General features: G+C 36.7%; 1 protein-coding gene across 1 annotated transcript; it reads right to left on the bottom strand.

Annotated features, from left to right (window-relative positions):
* Nucleotides 1–11,549: 11,549 nt before the first annotated feature.
* LOC144962631 (protein STPG4-like) lies at nt 11,550–21,622 on the bottom strand. The gene is made up of 9 exons (XM_078895732.1): nt 21,484–21,622; nt 20,987–21,119; nt 20,609–20,683; nt 19,715–19,884; nt 17,738–17,822; nt 17,120–17,193; nt 15,350–15,404; nt 13,123–13,233; nt 11,550–12,253 (listed from the first exon to the last, which is right to left on the bottom strand). Exons 2-9 carry the CDS (start codon nt 21,092–21,094, stop codon nt 12,140–12,142), a joined length of 792 nt encoding a protein of 263 aa, XP_078751858.1. The 5' UTR covers nt 21,095–21,119; nt 21,484–21,622; the 3' UTR covers nt 11,550–12,139.
* Between the last annotated feature and the right edge of the window lie 377 nt (nt 21,623–21,999).

Here is a 21,999-nt window from a genome sequence, read left to right as displayed (position 1 = left end):
CACTAGATCCCTATCTATCAACGTTTCCTCTCTGATTTCTTCAATGCTCAGGCTGTGGGGTACAGCCGTAGATGCAACAAAATGAACAAAATGCTCTGTAGGTGAGTATTTCACACAGTGGTCTTCCTTTCTCACCATGCGAGACAAAGCGTCTGCGATATTGTTATTGCCTGACACATATTTCACCTTGAAACTGAAAGGCATGAGTCTAAAGACCCATCGTTCTACTCTAGCGCACGGTTTGGATTTGGGACTATAAATGTACTCCAGCGCTCTGTGATCAACAATTATGTCAAAATGCAAACCCAGTAAGTAAAGTCTAAATTTTTCACATGCCCAAACAACACCAAGGGCTTCTTTTTCCATGGTTGAATACCGTTTTTCTACTTCACTGAGTGTTCTGGCAGCATAGCCAATCACTCGTTTTTGACCATTATTGGTTTGCACCAATATACCGCACAATCCAACATTTGAGGCGTCACATATGAGTTCTGTGTTTTCTGCTTTAGTTGAAAAGTGACCCAACACTGTGTCCGAAGTCAAACATGCCTTGAGGGTCATGTAGCTCTTTTCTTGCTCTTCTCCCCAAATAAACACATTATATTTCTTTCTGGTCAGTTTTCTGAGCGGTTCAGCAATAGTTGCCAAATTATTTATGTAACGAGCATTGTAATTCACCAGTCCTAAAAATGACCTCACTTCGCTCACATTCTTTGGCCTCTCAGCTTCTTGCAATACTTTGATATGCTCATTTGTGGGTTGAATCCCTTTTGCTGAGATTTTATGCCCCATGAATTCAATGCTTGCCAACTTAAATTTACACTTGGCTTTGTTCAGGGTCAAACCTTTTCCCCTCAATCTATCCATAGCTTTCAAAAAGTTTTTGTCATGTTCATTTTCTGTTTTACCAAACACACAAATATCATCATACATGTTTATGACACCAGGAATATCATGAAATATTTGAGAAATGACATTGTGATACTTTTCGGGTGCTGAATTTACCCCCATGATCAACCTCTTATATCTACGAAGCCCTCTGTGTGTAGCAAATGTTGTTATGTCCCTTGACAACCCCTCTTCTAACTCAATTTGATGGAAAGCATCTTTCAAATCGAGCTTTGAAAAACACGTGGCTTCAATCTGTACAGTATTTCGTCAATTGTCGGAATGGGATGTTTCTCCCTTTGAATCGCCATGTTGACCTTGCTCATGTCGACCACCAGCCTAACGCTATCTTGGTCTTTCTTTGGAATGACTATCATTGGAGATACCCACTGACTGGGTTCATTGACCTCTTCAATGATGTCATTATCTTCTAGCTCTTGCAGCTTTTTATCCACTTTGTCTAATAAAGAATAAGGGATTCTATACATCCCTTGGGCCACAGGGTTGACTGTTTCATCAATATGAAGCTTATATTTATATCCCTTTAACTTCCCCGTACCCTCAAATACATCTTTGTAATTATGAAAAAGGTTGTCATCAATGGCATGCACATAATCATTTTCAAAATCATCATGCAGATTTTCACACGAATTTGCAGCATCTTTTACCAGCTTTAACTTTTCAACTGTTGCTTTTCCCAATAAGGCGGGACATTTTTCATCCGAATTCAAAACGAAAATTTCGGTATCTGCGTGGGTTCGAATCCCATCCTCGTCGCCATTGTAGTGTTCTATTCTCTCAATATAAACACTAATAGTAATTAATAAACAAACTCAATCAAATGTAGAGTTAGACATATCTTTATTTCAATACTACAAAGTTATAACACGTCTTACTTCAGTCATGGCGTACAGCTAACTAACCTACATACATCCATTCTATTACTCATTCTCTCATTCCAGGCTGGGATTTCCCCGCCCATCCTTATAGGGACGGCCCATCATAAGTGGTTGCCAATTGTAACCTTTTTAAACTAATATTACTAACACTACAGTTGACGTGATTGTTTTGTTCATTAATCTTAAAAACACCATTCTCTCATCTTTCATTCATTTTTAATGGTTTCATTCATCATGTTTTGTTGACAAAGGAGAAACCCGAAACGTCTACATTTATTGAATTGAAGTTTCCATGTCATTTTCTACTGTTATTTATCTATTTCATCGACCTTCAAGCAGCAACAATTTCATTATCTGAACATTTTTGTAAAAAGCAGCCTTCAGACTTCCTTTCATTCCTAACAAGGTGTTGTCTATAAAGGGAGCAGTGAAAATAAATAAAAAATTTAAAAGAATGATTTTTAAATTTATTCTTTTGTAATCACATTTTTTTGATTTTTACCCCTCCATGAACAAGCTATACACACGTATCTCAAGCATGCACAGTTTTCTTTTATTGAATAATTATCATGTGATTTAAATTTAAAATTTCAAAGAAAGAATGGAAAAGGTAAATAATATGCGTGCTTTGAATTACGGTTTAAACTTGAATTGCACATTAGGGATTTCATTACTAGTGTTAGTGTGGAGATGAATTTTTCATAATAATTGAATGTATACAGCTTGTAGGTGAACTGGGGCAATTCCACCCACTACTTCTCCTAAATCACTCCCACGCCCTTCCTAATTAAGACATTTGTCTGAATGTTGCAACACTTAATCCTCTAAACACAACACCAATTATGAACAAACAATTTTCACTCATACCAATCACAAAACAGCAAAATTTCACTTTTTACAAAAAAATAATGAACTCTTTATTTGGGGCAATTCCACCCACCGTCAACATCTGACTTTCAATTTCCACTGACTGAATGAAATGTCTACTGGAAACTTTCAAATACGTTCCTATGACTAAGAGGTAGTGGGGGACAATCATTGCTGCCATCACTCTCATCATCACTGTCTCTTCCACTAAATCTTTGCGGAACCCAGTCTTCATCATTATCATCATCCATTTCTAGATCAGAGTCTGTCACTACCGGTACTGGCTTCTTCTTCTCTCTGACCGCCCTTTTCCCTTTCCCCTTTCCTTTTGATGTCTTCTTCTTCATCTTCTCCTCCTCCTCCATTGTCATTCTCTCAATACACTCTGCACTGGTTAAGCTTTCGCCATACTGACGTTTCACACCTCTCCTGTTTGGTTGGTTTTTCTCCCTCTTTGCTTGCAGAATAGGAGAGATTTTCTTAAATGAAGAAGTCCTTTATAGTCAGTTTGGGAGAAGTTTCGGCCGATGGTGTGGCCGGACGTGAGGTTGATGGCTCGGTTGATGCCGTGGCCGGGCGCGAGGTTGATGGCTCAATTGATGGTGTGGCCGGGCGCGAAGTTGGAGTGGCCAGGCGGGAGTTTGATGGCTCAGTTGAAGGTGTGGCCGGGCGCGAAGTTGGAGTGGCCGGGCGGGAGTTTGATGGCTCAGTTGATGGTGTGGCCGGGCGCGAGGTTGATGGTTCAGTTGATGGTGTGGCTGGGCGCGAGGTTGATGGAGTGGCCGGGCGGGAGTTTGATGGCTCGGTTGATGGTGGTGACATGTCAGCTGTGCAAGTGGGCGTGGCATCAGGTGCCACCTTGTCGAAGATCTCAGTTGATTCGTACAAGGAACGAGGCACAGCATCAGGGTTGAAAGGGAAGATCCCAGTTCTCGCAAACCCTGCTTTTATGTTGTCCCCTGACAGGCATCCGGACGACCACAGCTTGTCGAGCAGAGATGGAAAGAGCTCGTTGGTGAGAGCTGAGCCGAGGTTCTGTCTGGCGAAGGAGATCAGGATTTTCTCCCATGCAGTCTTGAGCGGGCCATAGACATCAACATCAAGAGGCTGGAGCACATGGGTGCTATTGGGTGGCAGCTTCAACAGAATAACCTGGTTCTCAACAGCCGATTGGATAAGCGGCACACTGATGTGGAACTTGTGTCCATCGAAGATGAGCACCACCGGTCTTTCCTTCGGCAGAGAGGGGACGAACAGCTTCTCGAACCAGTCGAGAAAGCAGACACTATCCATCCACCCCTTGTCACTTGAAGTATAGCGACAGTCCTGGGGTCCATCAGCCATCCATGCTGACCGCAAGTTCTTCGCAGCATACACCACGTAGGGTGGCAACATTCTCCCATCAGCGGAAGCGCAGCCATTGACAGTAATGGAGTCTCTTCCAGACCCACCTATTACTCTGAATATATGAGAAATGTTCTTCTCACAGATGACACGAATCCGTTTTGGGTCGAGTGGCATCCCTGTCTCGTCGACATTGAAAATCCGGTGGGGACTGTTCTCAAGATTGTTGTCCACCAGTGTCTGCTGAACCAGCTTGAACCACTCTTTTACAATGGTCTTGTTCGCTGATGATTTTGCTCTAGCAGATTTCAGCTGTTCTGGGAGTCGATGCGTAAGGGTTGGGTGGCGCTGAAAGAATCCAAAAAGCCAGTCATATGTTGGAAGAGAGGCTTTGAACGGGTTGTTGGGCTTTCTTGACTGTGCATACTCGCCAACAAGATGTAACACCTCACTTTGGGAGAAGCCAAAGCCCCACCTTGCCATGATCTTTAGGCACTCCTCAAGCTCATCCTCCTCTTCAGCAGTGAGGCAGGTATCACGGTCAGGGCCCATCTTTTGGTACCTGGAGGGAAACAAAAAAACACATAAAAATATGAATAGAATGCAATGATATGGTTGTCTGTAATGGTGGTTTGGGGGGGGGGGGGGGGGGGGGGGGAGGTAAGGATGAAGGGGTAGGCCTACAGCCCACTTCTACAAAATATAAAAAAACCCAGAAGTTTTCACAGGTCTCTGACTCAGCAACAACAAGATGTCAACAAAGGAAGCAGGAAGAGGAAGTCAGGGGGAGGTAACTGTAAAAAATAATCAGTGAGTGAACTCTCCTCCAATTATTCCAACAGTTTTGTCCCCTGATTTCAGGGAAAGTAGGTGGAATTGCCCCAGTTCACCCTACTTAAGTATTTATACAGATGTACTGAGGACAAGTAATAAAATAGTATAATATTCATTATTTTGCATGTAATAGATACCTTCTTATTTAATTTATTTTAAGGTATTTATAGGTTATTTAATGCTGATTTCTGTGTATTTTTAATGTCAATACTTTATGACATCTCTTTTCTTTGCCTCGTCTGTCGTACAATTTCAAAAAAGGATGAATAAATTTTATTATTATTATTATTATTATTATTATTATTATTATTATTATTATTATTATTATTATTATTATTATTATTATTATTATTATTATTATTATTATTATTATTATTATTATATTAATATTATCATTATTATTATTATTATTATTAATATAGTATTGTGCAATAAATAGAACTCACTGTGATATAAAATTTATATTTTTCTATGTCATGAATGAGGGATAAATTATTTGTGTGTAGGGACGTGATTGTGTGTGTGCTTTTGGACATTTGTATTGTAAGTACTTCAATATTTTAGTACTCAGTTATAATGATTAATGATTAATACACTCTACATTCACAAGAAATTATCATAGCAGGAAGTTCACAATTCCAACACATATAAAAACAGTATCTTCCCAAGAACCATCAAGGAATGGAACACTCTCCCACCAGAAATCCTAGATATTACCAACAACAACAAATTTGGTCAACTATTAAACATTTATCTTTCAACTCAATAACACAATAATGGAGAAGTCACCACATAATTGTATAAAATCTGCAGTGATGGGTAATTTCGCCCTTTGCAGATAAAGACGTTGAACTTGAACTTGCTGGATGGGGTTCCTGACCTCCCAAAGTGGGCAGGAGGTCACTAGCTGTGTCTTCTATCCCCCTACATCTATTTTCTAAATTGCTTTCTGTCTTTGTCTGTCTTTGTCTTGGAATGGGATTACTTTGTTTTGTCCTGGCCCCTGCCAGAGTCCCTGGCTGAGAGGGAAACAGTCAAATGTATAGGGTTAGTTTTGGGAGGTGATATTTTTTTCCTTGTAAATCATATCTAAGTTCTGTACTGTTATAAGTAATAAACCAAAATGGATTAACAGCTTAAAAAAATAACAAAATACCAAACAGGGACATTTCGGGTTCAAAACTCTTCTTCAGCCAACAACAAAAAAGAAACAATAAAAGGATAAATACATTATTAAAAATCCAGATCAAGGACTAAATATTTCATACATCCCCTCCATTCCAAGATATTTCTTCAACAGAGAGGACGTACGAAATATTTAGTCTTTAAAACATGAAGAAAAAAAGAAAGAAAAAATGAAGAAGAAATGAAAAAACTTTTCTCTTTCAAATGTTTAAAAATTCATGATTCTCCCCCTCCTCCTCCCTATTTGTGTCGTCTGCGATGTACGATGATGAAGAAATAGACAATGACAATGCTGTTGATTGTTCATTATTTCGTATCCATGCCACGAATCAAAGTCGCCAGTTTTATTTGGTTTGGTGTTCTTGTTTGTTTGTTGTTTTTTTTGTTTGTTTCCTTGGGGTTTTTTTTCAAACTCTTGTTGTTTGATGATACTTGACATTTTGTCAACTTGTTGAGATATAGAACGAGATTACCATATGGCTTGACTACCTGTATTGACAATGTACCATAAAATAAATACGCTGTTGTTTAACAAATATTCTTTTTTTTTTCTGTTTATATAATACACTGCAATCTCCCCAGGACCAGAAAAATTTTTTTTTTTATCTTATCCAAAACTCAAGGGGAACAATCTTTCAGCAGCACAAACATTGCGGGTGGTTGGAGATGGGAGCATCACCCTTGAATCATATACCTATGATGTTCGCATGGGTGTACGATCCGATAGTGATGTCGTTTCTTCTTCTCTTTACTAGCCTATCCTGCTTCTTTGGTTTGTGATTGTATTTTTGACAGGGGATATTTTTTTTCTCTGTAAATCTTCTGCCTGTTTGTTCTTGGTTATTTATAATTTAGCTTATGATATCTTTAGGTTATGATTTTGATTTACATTTGTACTATTTTTGTTAGATTGCTTGTTTTTTTGTTTCAGCGGTCTCTCATATAACCTCAATTGTGTTGGAAGAGACCTAATGCAACAAACAAACAAAAAAGCACAAACATTTGTTTAAAATAAATAAAAATAAAATTTCCTTTATTCATCCCATAGGGAAAATTTGTCTCTAGGGTCTATTCCAAGAGAGACTGGAATAACCCAGGCGTCACCCACAGTGCAGCGCCATAAATTGAGCTAGGGCGAGGTGACATGCTCAAGGCCACACAGCGCATCAGTGAGTGATCGAACTGGGTAACTTTCGGGTAGTACGAACTCGGTACCTTTTGAGTATGAAGCAATGACCTTGCCGCTGAACCACGCTAGTTATCCTCCTTTAATAAATGTATCCAGAAAGACAGCCCAAATGGGCAGGGCGGTACTTGCTGTGTCTTCTATCCCCTTCCAACTTGCTTTCTGTTTTTGTTTTCGAATGAGATTACTTGGTTTTGTCCTGGACCTGGCTGGGAGGGAAACACAGTCAAATGTAAAGTTAGAGTTTTGGGAGATGATATTTTTTTTGTATTTCATCTCTCTGTAGTTATGCATCGTATTATTTTTTGTCTTACATATGTAATATATGATTTGTAAACATTTGAGTGTACTCATTGTAGTGGGGACCTGTGCTTGAATCATGATGAGACATACTTGCCAGATTCATTTGCTCGCATCTACAGACTTTTTATCGGACTGAGTTTGATCGTTGATGACTAGAAAGATTCGTCTTGATCTATGTTAATTTCCAAAATACAGTAGTATGCTAATTAAAATATAATTTGTGCGGCTATGTGGTCTTGTGATATGACACTCGCTTTCGGATTGAAAGGTCCTGGGTTTGAGCCTTGCTCAGCGCATAGTTGAGTCCTTGGAAAAGATTTACTCACATTCTCTCACCGTACTCGGGTGTAAAATGAGTACCTGGCCGTCAACAGTGTTGTATCTGTCCGAAAAAAATTGTAATATTGCCTAACAGGCGTCATGTCTCATTCTTCATGTTACGTGTTGCTGTTGGTCAGGGACCCTTTGTAAAGCGCTTTGAGCAAATTTAGTGGATATTGCGCTATATAAAAGCTCAGTATAAGGGTGATCATATCCTAGTGTACTGTGCGGCATCCCCCTGGGGTGGAGGTATCGGGGCCATCCAGTATCATGTGGTCCATATCCTGGTGGTCTGTGAGGTATCCCCATGGGATGGAGGTATCGGGGCCATCCAGTATCGTGTGGTCCATATCCTGGTGTACTGTGAGGTATCCCCCTGGGATGGAGGTCTCGGGGGCACGCCAGTAGTCCATATTCTGTAGGAAGGCACGCAGTTGGGGCAGGCAGGGGAGGACATACCTTATCCCCATCTATGGAGGTTGTTCTTGCTAGTATGCATTTGCACTGTCCACTGTTTCCTTGTCCGAGTTCTAAAGCCTGGCAAACGTTTTGTCTGATCGTCGATTAGATCACCCCTCATGGTTTTTGTTTGTTCCATTCTTTTTGCCATGCTTTGATATGGTCAAAATTTTCAATTTTGGAAGCAAAGAAAGGCTTTCTAGATTTCACCCGATGTTTTCATTAAATAGCAACAGAAAAATGAGACGACAAGATGGTTTGATAATTTAGCAACATTATTTTGTATTTTCACACACTTCAAATCAAGATAAAAACAATATAATGGATGAAATATGAATAAGTTGAGAATGAAATGATACTTTAAAGTCATGGTCATACATCGTATGTACATTGTACAAAAATAAGGCAAGTTTTAAAGTTTACAAAGAATAACAAATAACTTATCAAATATCTGATGGTGTTCTTTTCAAGAGACTAAAGATTATAATTTGACCATCATGGTAAACATTTCTCTGGGCAGAATTGTGAAATCGTCTTCTTCAAGTTCCATGCCTGTCTCAAAATTTGAAATCTTAGAATTCAATAAAGAAAGAAGATGGCTATCAGTCATTATCTGAAATTTAAGATAAGCAGCAGATGAAGTTTATGTTTCTCCATCTTTTCATTGGTATAAGCGAAACTATTTGGAACTACCCAAATTCAATTTCAAAAACTATATGACGACAAATTGGTAAGGAAATAATAAAAAATGTTGACATGTTTGTTGATTGATCTTGTAAAAAAATATATAGTTTAAATACTGTTGGTCAGTTTTGAAAACAGAATGAGAAGCACGACATGCAAATGTCACTATCTAATAATACTGTATATAATTTCAACATTTTATATGAAAGCCATAACAATTCTCGATTCATTTGTATATTGTAAACAAATGTCAATCATGACAACTGATCGCTACTAAAAACAAGAATTAAATGGCAGAGTATAAATTAATTAAATACTGAGATATCACAGAATGCAAGACATTTAACAGCGTTTATTTAGGTCATGAAAAAAAATATATATACGTAATAATCAATTTAAAGCTATGTAAAATGCTAATGTCAAGGCATAAATCAAAGACAAGAAACAAGTTATAATGTTTAATTTAAAAAATGAATTAAACCGATAGTCTATGAATTAATTAGCGAATCAATTAGTGAAAGATTATCTCACTTTTCAGGCGTAAAGGATTTTCAATCTTTTGATAGGAATTACAAACTACAAATTGTTTCTATCTATAATTTGAAAGGTTGAATGAGAGATGTTTTTGTTTTTAAGGGTTTTACGGCGCTTGCAACACATTAAGGTCATATCAGCGCCAGTAAAAAGAAAGAAAATGGGATAGTAAAAAGTTATAGAATTACAATAAAGCATCCGAGAAAAGGGAAGGCAAAGGGGAATTGGTTCAAAAAAGAAACAGGTGTAGATTCCAAAAGCACTCTATCAAAGTACTTAGTTTAAGATCACTAAAAGTCTCATCCAGACACAAGCACAGGTCCCAACTAAGAGGAACACACTCAAATGTTTACCAATCATATAATATAATGTGTAAACTAAACATAATACAATGCATAACAGAGAGATGATTTACAAGGAAAAAAATATCATCTCCAAAACTATAACTATACATTCGACTGTTTCCCCCTCAGCCAAGGACTCTGACCAAGGTCAGGACAAAACCAAACAATCTCATTCCAAGACAAAGACAGAAAGCAATTGGAAAACAGATAAGAGGGGATAAAAGACACAGCAAGTACCTCCCTGCCCGCTATGGGAGGTAGGAACCCCACCCAGTGAATGAGAGACATTCATGTGTCAGACATAAATTGTGATTAACATATTATTATTGTTCGATTCGATAATTAGATTCAGAGAACAAACTCCCACTATCCAAACATTTAAAAAAATATATTAAAGAAAAATAATTATGATATTAATATAAAAAAGAGATAAATTTATTTTTTTTTAAAGGACAGAAAAAGTTACATTTTACAAAGAAAGAAACTGGTACTGGCACTTTTATATTTCTTTTACAAGACATTAGTTGATATTATGTATAACAAAATGAAATAACATTTGAATTATATAAATGCAAAAAGTGAAGCACAGCAATTATGTGGAAAAAAAACAAGAAAAAAATAAAACATTTGATTTTTTAAAATTATAAAATATAAAGGTACATGGAGATATCATAATACTGACAGTTACAAGAACAAAACAAGTTCTTTGAAAATAATCAACCACTTAACCAAAATATATTTACCCCATAGCAAACATTAAAGCCATATTGACGAATGTACGAAATTTAAACCCTCGGATGCAAATTGAATAAAAACATGAATTCATAGCAGTTCGCACGCTTTCAAATTACAGGTCTTGCATTTTGTGACTTGATTTACTTGACTTAAAGCTGTTCGCTGGAATTGTCAACTGACTTTGCAGCCTCAGTGGCCTTCTCAATTTCTGTGCAGAGGAATCTCAGTTCTTGTCCGTTTGATGCCATGTCTCTGATGTTGTTGAGGTCACAAGTGAATAGGTGCCAGGAGAGGTAAAAGTTTTGATAAAAACAAAAACATACAATTCCATGCTTTTGTGCCCTTTCTTCTCTCACTCTCATTTTATTCTTTGCATTTTGTACAGAAACTTAAATGTCACTTGTGACAGTATCAGTAACACAAACATGAATAATACATTCCTGCACGGTTTCCTCAAACTCATTCATTTGTCCAGATTTTTCCCCTTATTATTCTTTGTTATCATTCCATTCCTTCCCCACTTATTTTTACCTTGAACAGTTTTCTTGAACTAATTTCACCCAGTCACTGTAAAAACAAATTTTTAAAAATTAAAGTTTTTTTAAAGCACCCGGTGATTTCGACTCCTGATGATTTACTGTAACATTGACAGTCACTTATGTATTTATCATGTGTATCTCTCTATACTGCAGGTGTGTCTATACACATTCAGACACACACAGCCACTCACACACCCCAATGCCGTTTTGCATAACCATATAACCTCTCTACTTATTCGTATCACTTTTGGCATTCGGTCTAATGCCAATGCCACCTGCCATTATTTGCAAATGATTGGCTACCACGGTAAATAAATAATTTATCTATTTATTTATTTATTTATTATTCATTTATTTATTAGTGAAATCCATAGAAAATACATCATAAAATGTCTGTACTTAGCAATTTTATGTTGGTTTACGTCTATGTTTTTTGTTTTTTTTGTGTGTGGGTTTTTGTTTGTTTGTTTTTTAGCATTTGCATCAATATCAACTGCCATACCATGTGTTGTGTGCTTACACCCGTTGATGCCACGTTTACTAAATAAAATTTCCAAATTGAAGACCAATATTTCTCGAGAAGGATTTTCTCTGTTGTCCGGGGAAATATTGAAAGAGCGAAATGATTGCCTAGAGCGAAAACTATGGAAATTTTGTTGAAGTATTTGTGGCTTGTTTTTTGTTGTTTGTTTTCCATTAATAAATGGAACAATGTGAGGAAAGAAAAAGTTTGGACACAAACAAAAACATACTATTCTATGTTTTTGCACTCTTATTTCCTCACACTCTCACTTTCTTCACACACCCCTCCCTGCATCCTGCCCCTATCCCTGATTCATTCTCTCTCTCTCTCTCTCTCTCTCTCTCTCTCTCTCTCTCTCTCTCTCTCTCTCTCTCTCTCTCTCTCTCTCTCTCTCTCTCTCTCATTCTTCATCCACGACCAGACACACTTACTTACTCCCACCCATAAATGTGCAAACAAAACATGCTGAGCATACGAATTCCGACATTCTCTCATTATGACTGGAAATCACTGGAGAAGAAGAGTCCATACTGCCGCCCCATCTTAGAGATCGTGGAGGGAAGGGGATGTTGGAATGCCTTCTCATAGGAACCAGGCCCTGGAACTTTCTGGAAAAAAAATATTGATGAAAATGAATTTTCTCTTTATACAACGCAGACACACGCGCACACACACATACACACACAAACACGAACACACACACACACACACGCACATGCATTAGGCATTGATAACTCAGCTGTACAGTATCTTATCTTGCAAAAATTCAAGCATCACTTAGCACGGAAAGTGACTGGATTAGTGATAATTATCGGAAAGACTCAGGATTGTAATATTTTTCCTTGTGTATGGCACTTTACACACAATAATAACCCACTTAGCTGTGGATAAGTACCTTTCTACAGGTAGTGATGAATATTGTACGATTGCCAGTATAAAAAGTATGACAACAGACAAGTCCATTTCACTACATGAAATTAAAATTGATTTCATATCGCTACTATAAAGTATTATTATTATTATTATTATTATTATTATTATTATTATTATTATTATATTATTATTATTATTATTATTATTATTATTATTATTATTATTATTATTATTATTATTATTATTATATATTATTATATATTATATATATTATATATATATATTATTATATATTTAAAATTATTACTATTATTATTATTATTATTATTATTATATTATTATTATTATTATTATTATTATTATTTTATTATTATTATTATTATTATTATTATTATTATTATTATTATTATTATTATTATTATTATTATTATTATTTATTATTATTATTATTTTATTATTATTATTATTATTATTATTATTATTATTATTATTATTATATATTATTATTATATTATTATTATTATTATTTTTATTATTATTATTTTCATATTGTTAATAAATATAAGTTTATAAACACAGACTTTTATTGTTCATTAAGTTTTACCGTGTGCGATGTGTGAAATCGAGGAGTCTTTGATCGAAAGCTTGATGTAATGGTGGGGCCTTTACCACTGATTTGTTTCACACTGTACGCTCCTGGAGATGGGCCCTCTTTCTGTTTGGGATAGAGAATAAGAAAATCAGTTAAACATTGTAAAAGTAGTCCTTCAGAGCCATTAGGCCAATGGAGCTGGAGATTATCCCAGTTTCTATGGCATGAAATGGACAATAGCAATTGATTTCTATCCTTTGGATAGGACGCTAGTCTATTGTATAGTACTTTCCTCCAGATTTTACAGACCAAGCTATCCAATCACAGAAAAAATCTTGATTGCACCCAGGATCAATCTCCGTCCCTTTGCGTGTGAAGCGAGTGCTCTCTACCAATTGAGTTATTGGGAACCCCAGTTATACAATAAGATTGAGACTTGCAATATTTTAAATTGTGAGATAAGAGTTTTATGGGACAATTTGTCTTCGCATTTATATAGATCTGAAAAAGTGTGTATGAAACATGCATGCCAGACAAAGCAGAGAGAATATACAAGAAAAAAACAAACCATCCCAAAAAATCAGTCTGCCATGACTGGGGATCGAACCTCAGACTTTCTGATTACAATCAAGAATACAGGCATTAAATCATCCCAACTATCTGGAAACCTCTGTTGTGTAATGATAGTTCAGAAAAGAGAGTGGAGCAGATACTTATATTAAAAATAACAAGAAATGAATTGAGTAGGAAAGTGCAAGAAAACAACAGAGAATTAAAATTTTGTGGCGGCGAAATGTGCTTCAACCTGCGACCTTACTGGGGTCGTGGATAGCTCATATGGTAGAGTCACGTCCCCCCCCCCCCCCTGGCCAGGTGGAGTTGTCGTACCAGTAAGGTCACGGGTTCGAGCCCTCATTGCCACTGCGACGTTTTTATTCTCTGTTGTCTTCAGGCACTTACCTACTCACTTCATTTCTAGTGTAATGATAATACTCTGATTGGTAATCAGGAGGTTCGATCCCTAATTGAGGAAGGCAGATTTTTTTGGGATGTTTTTTTCTTTTCTTGTATTTTCCTTTTTGCTTCATCTGCCACTCGTGCGGCTATGTGGTCTAGTGGTTTTGAGCCTCACTCGGGTCATAGTTGTGTCCTTGGAAAAGGCTCTTCACTCACATTCTCTCAATTGTACTCGGGTGTAAAATGAGTACAGGCCGTTAACAGCGTTGTCTCTGTCTGAAAAAATTGTGATATCGTCACGTCCCGTCCTACATGTTAAGTGTTGCTGTAGTCCAGAGACCCCTTGTAAAGCACTTTGAGCATGCTTAGTGGATATTGCGCTATATAAAAGCTTATTTATTATCTATTTATAAAGGAATGCTGAATATTATGCAGCTATGTGGTCTGTGGTATGGCACTTGCCTTTGGACTGGAAAGTCCTGGGTTCAAGTTCATTCTGAGTCCTTGGAAAAGCTCTTTTCTCACATTCTCTCACTATACTCAGATATAAAATGAGTACCTGGCTCTCTCCAAAAAATTCTAACATCTCCTAAAAGGTACCATATTTTGTCCTACACGTGTAGGGTTGCTGTTGGCTAGGGACTCCTTGTAAAGGTCTACGACACTCAACTTTGGATTGGAAGGTCCTGTGTTTGAGTCCTGAGTGGCAAATAGTTGAGTCCTTGGAAAAGGCTCTTTACTCACATTTTCTCACTGCACTCATGTGTAAAATGAGTACCTGGTCATTAACAGCATTGTCTCTGTCCGAAAAAAAAATTGTAATATCGGCCAATAGGCTTCATGTCTTATCCTACATTTTAAGTGTTGCTGTTGGCTAGGGACCCCTTGTAAAGCACTTTGAGCACGTTTAGTGGATATTGCGCTTTATAAAAAGCTCATTTTAAAACAAAGTAGTCCTTCAGAGCCATTAGGCCCACGAAGCTGGGTGGTCCTGATTTCTATAGCATGAAACAGACAACAGCAATTGCTTGCGATCCTTTGGATAGGACATCAGTCTATTGCGAAATACTTTCCACTGTATCTAACAGACCTAGCTACCCATTCACAGCTGGGTGGACAAAATAAATCTCGACTGTACCCAGGAATGATCTTGGTCCCTTTGCATGTGAAGTAAGAGCTCTATTACCTGGACTATTGAGACCCCCCCCCCCCCCCCCCCCCCTCCCCCCACCCCTTTTAAAACAAACAAAAAACCCCCGCAAAAATGAATGACAAAACTTACTGGTTTGAAGACGATATTCGGGAAACGCTTGGACTGTGAACGGAACATAAAATTTCTGGAACAAAAGAATAAATATAATTCAATTTAAAAATTAGGATCAGGCACTGGTGTAAGATAGAGATCTGAAAAGTGTGTATGAAACAGTGCCAGACAAAGCAAAACACAAAAATACAAAAAAAAAATAAAAACCATCCCAAAAAATCAGTCTTCCCCAATTTAGGATATGTTGTTGTTGGGAGTGGGACAATCATGCAAATGAAGCCGTTGAAGATCCGAGAGAAGAACTGCCCTATGGAACTGAGCTCACCAGGAATGAATGGATAACTCTGAACAGAGCATGGGCAAAAATTTGGGAGAACAGCTGGAAGCATGAAAAAGTGGGGGCTGGCTGAGACGAGCTTGTGTACATGTGGATGCCCAGAGCAGACAATGGAGCATATCCTTACAGAAAGCCAGGATGGGCCCAGCTGCACTGACCACGACCTAAGAGTCTGCTCCACAGATGCTGTGGAGTGGGTTTGGTGTTGGAGCGACAAGCTATGATGATGAATTCAGGATATGGACCGTGTGGTACTGCACAGCCCCATCGTGTCTAAAGAGGACGACTACTGTCACAGTCAATCAGGCAGACGATGAATTCACAGACTGGCTGAGAGACTCACATATGGAGATGTGAAACCATATCCATCATCACCAGTTTTCTTCGAATGGGGATCAAACCTTAGACCTATTGGTAATCAGAGGGAATTGAACCCTAGTTGATTTGTTTCATTGGACACCCGTAGATAACTGTCTAATCCATTTTGCTACAATAGCAGTGGGCAACACTTTATTCATATCAGTACAGCTATGTGGTCTAGTGGTTTGACACTTGCTTTTGGAGCGGCGCATTGTTGAGTCCTTGCAAAAGGCTCTTTACTCACATTCTCTCAGTGTACTCAGGTGTAAAATGAGTAATCAGACTTTTAACAGCATAGTCTCTGTCGTAAAAAAAAAATGGTAATATGGCCTAACAGGCATTATGTCTAGTCTTCCATGTTAAGTGTTGCTGTCAGTTTGGGACCCCTTAAAAAGTGCTTTGAGCATGGTTTGTGGATATTGCGCTTTATAAATGATCAAGTTTTTTATATTTATACTAGAACTTGTTTTGCATATTTTGAGGAGGTCTGTGCTCAAGTGTGAGTCCCATTTGTTCTTGGTCTCATTCTCCTGTAACTAAATTGCATTAATAGGGAAGAAAAGTCGTGACATCACACCTTCTACTTTTCCATTTCCAAAATCCTTGGAAGTGTGTGTGTAGCCAGTTCTTCGGGGGACTCATAATGAATAGGTTATATATTGAATTATAGTAGTAGTCCTTCAGAGCCATTGGACCCATGGAGCCGGAGTTTATCTAAAGCGTGAAACGTACAATAGCAATTGCTTGCTGTCCTGTGGAAAAGACACGAGTCTATCGCAAAGTACTTTCCACCAAATCTAACAAACTCAGCTACCCATTTACTGCTGGGGGGACAGGGGGGTCAGAAAAAATCTCGCCTGCACCTGGGATTGATCTTGGCCCCTTTGTGTGTGAAGTGAGTGCTCTACCCCTGAATCTTATGGTAGTAGTAGTGTCGTATGGTCTTCACACCTCCAAGTGTGACTCATTCAGCCATTTGATAATCTTATGGTGGCATAACTATTTTAGCAGCAGGATTTTAAGGCGGATTGATCCCTTAATTTGTGCTTATCACCCGTGCATCCACAAAATACACACTCTTTTCCACTTACCTAACTGGTGTTTTTTCGCCATCCACTGATAAGTATTTTTCCATCTCATAAGCATTTGGTGCAACATTGATGTCCTAAAAATATATAACAGTAAATGATTTATTTAAAAATTATAGTTCTTTAAGAAAATTCATGGTCATCTTGATCTTCGAAATATTTAAAGATATTTTTTTGTACCTTTAGATTATTTTTTTAAATGAGACATGTGACAAACTGGATATTTTCGTTTATACAAGAGTTTATCCTACTTTTTTTACTTCGACTAACTTTTAACAGCATAGAAATCAAGTGTTCATTGGTTTAAGGAAGAAATAATGATAAGTCATGAAATGTAAGCTTCAATTTATTGAATGAGGACGGATAATGTGGACGTTTCAGGTTTCCCCATTCTCAACAAAACAAGATGAATGAAACACAAAAGACGAATGAACATTTATCAAGTAATGTGCTTCTGAATTATCGAATTTTGTAACGTCAAAACTATACAATCCTGGAAACATTACATTTACAATCTTTCGGATTACGTCACTTCCTATTTTAAAAAGTTTTACGGTATGTCTGTGCTGGAGTTTTTTTTTAATCAATAATTAGATAACAATCTATTTTACCATTAATTACCTTATCTTTTTTGCCAAAGTTAAGAACATCAAAATTGTTCCTCTTAGCAGCTTTAAATCTGTAGGTGGCTGGTTTCTGTGACAAACTGAGAAAGAAAGAAGAAAAAAATAAAATAAATACATTATATCTTTTATTCTTTAGTTGTAATTGATTTTTTAAAATTGATGATCAAATTCTTGTTAAAAATTAATTTAGAAACAATGTTTCTCAAACTAAAATATCAAATAGCGCCTTCTTGCAAAAACAAGACCAACTTGTTAACATTTCTTTGGTACTTTTTTTTTGGGGGGGGGGAGGGGGGGAGGGGGGCTTGATTAATGGCAAAATATTGAAATAATAAAATAGATATTACATAAAAAAACAATTTTACTTATAATTTTTTTTACAAAATTGCATGCACCGTGTTATAATTGATACATTTGTAAATCCATGTGTGACATTAGGTGGCTTTGAGGTATAGTGTCCTGAATTGTAACAGAGTCAAGCAATGTTGTGTGTTTCAATGACCAGATGGGTGACAATGATTACTAATCTCTGACTCCAGCATTGCTTCTTTACACACATGACTCCACTTAACTCAGATGTGAATAGATTCATAACTAGAGGCAGTGTCAGATATTGTAACGTGCTACTATATAGATGATACCTTACACTTGGAAACTTATTTTAAAATAGGGAGAATATCACCTAGGAGAATATATATATATATATATATATATATATATATATATATATATATATATATATATATATATATATATATATATATATATATATATATATATATATATGAATCTTTCTTCTGTGTCAAAATGCACTGAAACCAAGCAAACTTACTGAATGAAAGAAAGAAAAAGATCTGAAAAGTTACGTATGAAACAGTGCCAGACAAAGCAAGAAAGAAAAATACACGAAAAAATACCATACATTAAATTGGTCTTCCTCAACTGGGGATGGAACCTCAGACCATTAATGTTAGCACATCTGACCGGTAATCAGGAGGTCTGCGGTTTGATCTACAGTCGAGGAAGAATGATTTTTGTGGATTTTTTTTTTTTTTTTGATTGTATTTTTCATTCCTGATTGTCTGGCATTGTTTTATTCCCACTTTTTCAGATCTTTATCTCACACCAGTGCCCGTTCTTAACTTTCCCACTGTAGGAGAGAAAAATTTGGTTCCATGTAGCCTGTCAAAGTAATAATTGGAGCATTTACCAAAATTTGAGCTCTAAATGCTTATTGAAAAGGGAGAAAAAAAGGAATGACGATTAGCTTATGCACGGCATTATTCTGGGAACAGGCATCAGCCATAAAACTATCACATTGGTTAGATGATACTGTAAAATTTGATTCTGATCCATACCAAGGTGAGTAATCCCATAAATTATGCTTTTTGTTGTAGCAAAATTATGACTGACCCTTGATCAGGGAGGATTTATTAACTAACATCATTCCTTTATAATTTGATGGTGATTTGACTTCACAAATTAATTCATCATCACCATCATCATTGCCTTTTTCACTCTGGGTCAGGGTATAGGCCACAGACAAACAGTTTCCATCCTTCTCTATCCTGAGCTAACTGTTTTAACTCGTTCAATGTCTTATCACTTCTCTGTATATCAGCTTTTTTCCTTTCAGCTTTGTCTTTTGTCCTTCATAAATTCTGTCATTGCAGAAACTCTCTGGTCGCCCAAGCTAAAAGATTTTTAAAAAGGATTTGATTTGTCCACCTGTGTTTCTGTAACAATTTGAGTGTTATGGAAGGGGTGTTAACGCTTCAACAACCCTCAGCCCGGAGGACCAGGTGACTCAAAAAGGGGAAGTCACACACCATTAGTCACCTTTTACGACCTGCTGGCTTGGTGTTGGGCTATTCTTGCAAACTCTCTGTTGAGGGATCCCGGACACCACACATGGGACAAATTAATTAAATAGAAACTAATCATCCATTTGAAAATGACCATATTTACTTACTGATGAATGAAATCTGTAAATTCATACTCTCCTGGCAAAAGGAGGCTTCCCTTTCCAGCAAAATCACTTGGTAATTTCCTCCCATCTGATTTGAATCTGTACGAGTTTGGTTTCTTAGAAAGGTCAGTCATAAAATCTTTAGTCTCATACGATCCTGGAACTGGGGTTACCTATAAAAGGTAGAAGGATTATTTTTACAATGATAATACTGATTGGGGGTTCCAATAGCTCAGTTGGTAGAGCACTCACTTCACATGCAAAGAAACAGATGATTCAGGCTGCAGTAGAGATTTTTTTTTCAAAATGGTAGCAAGCAATTGCCATTGTCCGTTTTACAGAATAGAAACTGGGATAAACCTAGGCTCCATGGGCCTAATGGTTCCGACTCGAAGGACTTCAAAAACTGATTGCACGGTTCTTGAGAGCTAAATTTATGTTTAAATCTCAGAGCATTTTCGAAAAGCTTGAACCAGGACCATTTGATTTATTTTTACACATGCAAGGTTTTGAAGTGATTATCATTAATTGTTAAACAGAAGTGTTCTTTTTCTTCATTAAATTTATTGAAGGGCTGGGGAGGGGGGGGGGGGGGGGAGAAACAAAGATTGAAACATTTTACACAGGAAAAGAGACTAAAATTCAATCACATTAAATTACATGTTGTTTGATGTAAGTTACTTTGTCCTGCTTTTGATGGACATCTCAATTTCTGATATTGAATTTTCTAAGCTGATTATGTAAAAAAAAACATCATTCAGTTAAATCGGGATTTTAGCTCACGTTGGCCCTATTTTAATTTTGCTTCAAAAACGCAATCCAGAATATTTGCCATTGTGACTATTTATAAACATTATCCTTATTCAATTGTGTCTTGAAATAACAAGAAAAACCTACCCGTATATTACATCTCCACCAGGCTTCTCTGCCTGTGATTGGTCCATCGTAAGCATCGCTTAAACACGTTCTATTCTGAAGATAAAATATTTAAAAATACAATGTTACACCCAATCTAGTTATGAAGTCATGAATATATGTTGGACAAAACCAATAACTCAAAATCTAAATAATGAGAAAAACTTGGAACTAAGTAAATTATCACAACTGAAATACATTCACATATATCGGACAACTCAATTATCCTTATTTCTTGGTTTCAGTAAATTTTGGCACAAAAGTAGAAGAAAGATATCTAGAATATACCTATTATTCAATTATTCTCAATATAAATAAAGAGTCCTAATAATTCAAAAAGTAAATCAATGCGATACACACCTCCCATGGATGTGATTGAGTTTTCACGACGTTGAAATCCACAGTTTTAGACTTCTGCTTCTCCATGACAGGAGGGACTGTTGATTTCGACCCAACGGACGCTGCCATATTTTCATCGACTTGTCAACCTAGCCTAGACCATTTCAAATTTCAAAAATGAAATCGACTATTGAAAAGTATGACATATTGATACAATATACATTCTAAATGAAAAGATATTGTCAATGACGAATAGTGAAAATGAGTAAATATCAAATTAAAAGTTAGATTGAGGAAAAAAAGGAGTAAAACTAAAGAACTTCGACACTTAGGCAATCTAGTCTAAGAGTACTTAGACTAAGATGTCCGTGGCAAATATATAAAGTAGATAGCCTACGCCTGTGCATATAAAAATGAGTTTCTGATATTGAAATTTGTGAACATAATTGGGTAGGGGAAACAAGGATGTGAAGAAATTTTAAAAAAAAAAAAAGAAACTTAAAACATTCGACCATTACCGGAGTAAGAGGCGTCCATAGAAACAAGCGGCTACGTAAAAAGTCAAACATACTGAACAGTCTGGTGAAGCGAAACTTACGAGCACAAGCTGTAAGAAGAAAAAAAAAACGAAATACGAAGTCCCAAATGAAATGTCGCTTTCACGCTTTTAATGAATGAATAAAAATAATTATTATTCAATAAATTTGTTGTGAAATCATGAATATTTAGACGAATTAACAAAAGCAAGGTTTTAGATGTTGGCACTAAGACGGAAGTCGACTTCCAAAAAAGCAAAAATATTCCTATCTCTGTCTTGAGCATCTTGAGCAAGATGTCTGTACGCCAGGGAGCTCTTACATACCGGACATAGAATCCGCAGTGAAACCTCGTTTTGTCAAGGCTCAAGATTTCTACTTTCTCTTTCTCATCCAATGTTATCAGACATGGCGTGTTTTGATGAGAGTCTGTTAAATTTGATTTTTTTTCCCTTTTTAGAATGATTTTTATGAAATGATTCTTATTTCCACAGCATT

The sequence above is a fragment of the Berghia stephanieae genome, chromosome 1 (assembly GCF_034508935.2).
Source record: "Berghia stephanieae isolate SIO BIC M18660-M18661 chromosome 1, UCSD_Bste_1.3, whole genome shotgun sequence".
Lineage (NCBI taxonomy): Eukaryota > Metazoa > Mollusca > Gastropoda > Nudibranchia > Aeolidiidae > Berghia > Berghia stephanieae.
The sequence above is the reverse complement of the archived record's forward strand: the minus strand, read 5'-3'. Positions and strand labels throughout refer to the sequence as shown.

Coding starts and splice junctions, on each gene's coding strand:
- LOC144962631 (XM_078895732.1), bottom strand. CDS start 21,094: ATGGCAGCGTCCGTTGGGTCGAAATCAACAGTCCCTCCTGTCATGGAG. Junction 17,194..17,737: donor ACTTTGGCAAAAAAGATAAG/GTAATTAATGGT, acceptor ATATATTTTTAG/GACATCAATGTTGCACCAAA. Junction 12,254..13,122: donor GATTTCACACATCGCACACG/GTAAAACTTAAT, acceptor TTTTTTTTCCAG/AAAGTTCCAGGGCCTGGTTC.